The sequence below is a fragment of the Pagrus major genome, chromosome 21, assembly GCF_040436345.1.
Source record: "Pagrus major chromosome 21, Pma_NU_1.0".
Classification (NCBI taxonomy): domain Eukaryota; kingdom Metazoa; phylum Chordata; class Actinopteri; order Spariformes; family Sparidae; genus Pagrus; species Pagrus major.
Genome location: NC_133235.1, coordinates 18,269,438 through 18,274,425, shown reverse-complemented (window position 1 = coordinate 18,274,425; position 4,988 = coordinate 18,269,438). Strand labels below are relative to the sequence as shown.

Sequence of the window (4,988 nt, the reverse complement as noted above, 5' to 3'; positions counted from 1 at the left end):
CTTCAATGTCCTCAGTTCTGTGTCTGCTGGAGGGAAAGTTTCATCCAAAGCCGACAACACAAAAAGAATCTCTTGATTTGTGAATGCAGCTATGCAAAGTCAACCGGTGATGTTTTATAGAATGAAAAGTCTCAAATGGTGTTTGCCTGCGTCAAGCTCCCCTTATTGTTTTCTTATTTCCCAGTTGTAGAGATGATGGATGACTCCTGGACAAAACAAACACCTTGCACACACTATGGTCACATCAGGGGCCTCGTTTATAAAAACAGACTTGTGATCAATTTTGATCTTAGCAGTCTGCAGTGAACTTTGCATGAGCCATATGAACAGTGTGCAGCGGCGACACACTCCCAAGCTGCATGTTTGTCAACCCACTAAATAGTATGTGTTGACAGGCTTCTATCTCTTCTACCATCGCGTGATCTCGTCTTCCAAAAACTTTGATTTTGTGTTTTGGTCCGTGGCTATTCTGGACTGAAACCCTCACTTGTGCTGACGTTATATAAGGAGAGATTTCAAAGCCGGTACTGTCATTTTAAAGGTCATCTTTGTGAGAAAGTTGATTTTTTTTTAGTACGCTTTGGGATGATGACCTTCCGGACCTCTAATCCTCTAATCTAAAGCGTGAGTATTTGACAAGTTGGGAATGAAACTCAAAAATCAACTCTCTTATCAAGTGGACCTTGTAAGTTTGATCTAGATTTATAGATCACGTGCCTGAGTTACAAATGGGATTCTTGGAACCTGGCTTCAGTAAGGTCTCTTATGCTCAGCAGCGCTTATGAATGGGACATTAGCGCACCACATTTTTATAAATGAGGCCCCGGGGTTTTACTGCTTTTAGTCCAATAACAAGTTCTTAGTGGTACTTCCAACTGTCTGTCCTGCGGTATGTGATGGGAACGTTGGAAAGATGTAAAAGCATCTTGTTATTCAATAAGTAAGCTTTAGGATTGGACAAAGATGTGAACATTGTTTTTCTATCTCTATGTGTTTGTCCCTCACGAGAACCTAACGTGATTGTTCTTGAGCTAGTGGGGAGATGATAATGAAATTACTGAGAATGATAACTAATATGGTTTTGTACAGAAAAAATAAAAGTTTTACTCAAATGTTTGCTTTCACTCTGGTCCTTGACAAACAACGCTGATGCTCGTTCAGATTCAAAGCGTCAAAGTTACAATCGAACGTGGACGACTAGTGAAACATCTACACATCATTCAAGGTTCCTCTAATAAGACGAGTCTGAGAATCTTTTTAAAGTTTCTAAAGGTAGTCCAAGACTGCAGGATCCCGAACAAATGGAAATTGTCCATATAGTGTCCTATATCAAACTTATATGCTGCTTTCAAGGTGATTGTGTCTTATATTAAGTGTAATGAGATATCACAACTCGAAATGAGACAAAAAGATTTTGAGTTTTTGCAGTGAATGAAGTCACACTTTGTGTTTTATTTGTTTTTTATTTATTTACACCAGTTGACAACAGGTGAGGTATGAGGTACATTTTCTTTATATATTTAATAAATAGCAATGATTGACATGGTTCAACTTTAGTATATTTACATGTTCAACAAGATTTGACGACTACACAGGAACACAATCTAGTTCTGTTCATAAAGAAAGGGCTGATTGAGGCTCAGAAAAGGAGACTGTAGTTTTACTCCTCCTCGTACCTGTAAAGGAAGATAATGTGTTTATGTGAGTATTTTTAAAAGTATAACAGTAATATATTAGAATAAAACATTGCAATCAAAGAAATCGAAAGTAGCAGGACAAAAAAAGGGATTGGAGACAGATAATTGGTCAAATGCAGCTCTATGATACCACTGGTGTCTCTCACCTAACTATCTCCTTGAACTTGTTCAGAGCCTCCTGGGTCACATACTGGATGAAGGCTGGGTCCTGCAGCTCCAGCTCCCCAGGAACAGAGAGGATGAGTGGGGGAGAGTTCAAGATGTTTACCTCCACCTTGGTCTCAGTCACAGAGAAATTTTGTTCATCATGGCTCTGTGGCGCCACCTGGAGAGTGAGAGAAGCCATTATGTTTTACACCAACTGTTAATACATTTTCATTATTAGGGTGGAAAATGTAATTAAAGTATATCTAAAAAATCCCAAAGATACATTTCTCTCCAGTTGGTGTTTGATATGTATATTAGTTCAGTTCTGTGAAAAAAAGTAGTGTAAAGGTTGTCGTGGCTCCTGAATAAACTGAATGTAATCTGATAAATTGCTTCCAGTGATGTCACTCACTGGCTAAGTGACTGAAAACCTGGTGGCTACATTACCCACAATGCAATTTAGATATAACGCTTTATACGAACTGATCTCATGTTCAGTATGCACAGGAGGAATGATTACAGCACTAAACAACCCTTCTTCGATGTTCATATGGATATGTGAGTGTTGTAAATCGGGATTACTTCCTCTTTTCATTAGATTCCTTCACTCTGTCTCACCTTCGTGATACGGAAGATGTTCTCAGGGACGCTGCTGTTGCTCACAGCCTGACCCACCCAGCTGAATTCAGCCGCCATGTTGCTCAGCCAGTTGACGGTCTCATCAGTGTGGCGCTGGACAATAGACAAGATCTCATCGTACTGCTCTTTGGACACATCCAGCAGCTGGGATACCTCATCCAGCTCCACGTGCAGATCTCGGACACTGGGGCACTCTGGAGACAGGAGGAGGAGCGGTCAGATGTGTGTAATGATGAAGTAAACACAAGCTGTGAGGGTGCTGGTGCTTCACCTGTGAGCAAGGTTCCCTGGCAGGCCTCACACTGGCTCTGGAGCTGCCAGCACTCTGAGGTCTGTTTGCGAAGGTCTCGGCACAACTTCCTGTTCTGCAGGAAACGGGGGAAAGTTGCCCTCGCTACACCAAACAGAAAAATGTTTCACAGTTAGATCAGTGTTTTTTTTTATTTTTTAGCATTGCTTTAAGATGTTTAGTGTTATTGTATTGCTACCTTTCTTCTTCTCTTCCTCCACTGCCTCATGGATGTCATCAAACACCTGGGTCACCACCGCTCCAAACTCATCCAACACGCTTTTTCCAAAGTCAAAGAAGGAGTCCAGCACCTCCTCCAACCCCACACCCTGCAGGAAGCCAGAGTCTCGGCTGGGGTTGTAGGGATCAGTGGTGCCCTCCTCGGTCAGGATGTCAGTGTCGTTCAAGAAGGCTTTCTGGAGGGCTTTGTCGAGCCTGGTGCTTATCCTGGAGACCAGGGTGACGCTGCGCTCCACCAGCGCGCCCACCTTGCTGATGAGGCGATTGAAGGAATCCTCGATGCGCGCAACCTCAGTGTCGGGGCTGTCGGGGCCCTGGTTCACCAGGATGTCCCCTGCCTCGATGGAAGGCTCTCGGGGGCCAAAGCGCCTGGACACTCTGCGGAATAAGTTCTCCACCTACAGCATGAAACGTGATGGAGGAAAGTTTATTTTACTATGATTTAAGGCTGTGGTTACTAACCTGAGGCTCGCAAGATTATTCAAAATATTAATGAAACATTGCTTCACATTAAGGGTTGTTGTTATGTGGCAGACCCTGCCACCTTTCTAGCTTCAAACAGTGTTCTGGGGACCTTGTTTTCCTCTGAGAACAGCTTGTTTATTAATGAATATTTCCGAGTTTGCATAATTACCTCATTGCTATTGTAAATATTAAAATTCTGAGTTTGAATTTCTTCTCCAAAACTACATTGAGCGCCTTTAATGTATTTCCAGGAAATTTGCAGCTGGTTTCTGTTTAACTTAATACGCCACTGAACTGAAGTGAGTTGTTGCAGTCTAATTTCCAACTAGTTTATAGCTAACATCTGGTGGAGTTCAAAGGAATTTCAAATATGTTGTTTTGTAACTACCACGATTTCTGGACCTGTAAAATGTTACCGAACTAATCACAGAGTCATAGTAACCCGGGTCATTTGATGATCTGACATGTTGTTATATGTGTTTGACTGGATAAACAGGAGAACATGAAACTAAGTCCAAACGAAGGTTTCGGCTGGCATTGGTACAATTTGTTATTTTTGTCAGTGCTGCTTTAAGAGTTTGGAGGTCAGAGTAAGAAAGGCACAGATTGGAGCTGCAGCTTTTAATACCTTGGCGTGGAAAGTGGCAAATCCCCTGCGGCAGGTGGAGGTGTAGAAGGTCTTACATGCATCCTCCAGACAGGGCCTGCACTCCTCCCACTCAGACTGCAGGGAGTCTTTACACTGCTCCTCTGCCTCCTCCAGCTTCTCAGTCACCTCCTTTGCCAGTTGGGCTGCCCCCTGGTGGCAGAAAGGGACACATTTATCATTTGGCTGCTCTGTTCTCTTTCCTCCTCAGGAACTGTTCATGATTGTCTTGTCTCACCTTCTTCTTGTCACTGCTGCGTTGGAGGGACTTCATGAGGTGTTCATGCTTCTGCTCGTTCCTCCACATCACCTCCTTCATCTGCTTCACCCCGTACAGAGCTCTCCTCACCTCCTCATCCACCAGTTTCTCACCATTCTCAGACAACTCTGAGAGAGAGAGAGAGAGAGAGAGAGAAGGAGAGAACAAACCTGGCTGGGTGAGATATTTTATAAACACTTAGATTAACACAGTTTTCACAGTCGAAACAGGAAATGTAGCCAACGATATCGACTCAGAAACACTGCACTGTGATTTGTGTGGCACTGAACAGAAATTAACTAAATTAAGAATATCTACAACTAATTAAATGAAACAATCAACAGCTATATAAAGTTGATAAAATTAGTGATTGTATGACACTTTATTTAATGTATATATCAGAAGACACAGATGTTTGCCAGTTGTTGATACTGATTGCACTGTAGAGACATTGGCTGACCAAATTTTAACTAACTCTGGTACAAAACAACATGCTGACTCACGTTTCAGGGTGTCCTCTGGGATTTCTGTGGTCTGGTCCTCAGTGGCAGAATGAAGGACCCCCAGGGTCACCACCAGGATGGCCAAACTGAGCAGGAGCTTCAT

The 4,988-nt window shown here is 42.7% G+C and overlaps 1 protein-coding gene across 1 annotated transcript; it reads right to left on the bottom strand.

Annotated features, from left to right (window-relative positions):
* Window positions 1–1,612: 1,612 nt before the first annotated feature.
* On the bottom strand, window positions 1,613–4,988 carry clul1 (clusterin-like 1 (retinal)). The gene is made up of 8 exons (XM_073491665.1): window positions 4,886–4,988; window positions 4,362–4,510; window positions 4,106–4,276; window positions 2,972–3,410; window positions 2,755–2,877; window positions 2,440–2,677; window positions 1,844–1,981; window positions 1,613–1,676 (listed from the first exon to the last, which is right to left on the bottom strand). The coding sequence occupies exons 1-8, from the start codon at window positions 4,986–4,988 to the stop codon at window positions 1,661–1,663; spliced, it is 1,377 nt and encodes a 458-aa protein (XP_073347766.1). The 3' UTR covers window positions 1,613–1,660.

Coding starts and splice junctions, on each gene's coding strand:
- clul1 (XM_073491665.1), bottom strand. CDS start 4,988: ATGAAGCTCCTGCTCAGTTTGGCCATCCTGGTGGTGACCCTGGGGGTC. Junction 2,878..2,971: donor GGAGGAAGAGAAGAAGAAAG/GTAGCAATACAA, acceptor TGTTTGGTGTAG/CGAGGGCAACTTTCCCCCGT. Junction 1,982..2,439: donor AGACAGAGTGAAGGAATCTA/ATGAAAAGAGGA, acceptor TTTCTCTGTGAC/TGAGACCAAGGTGGAGGTAA.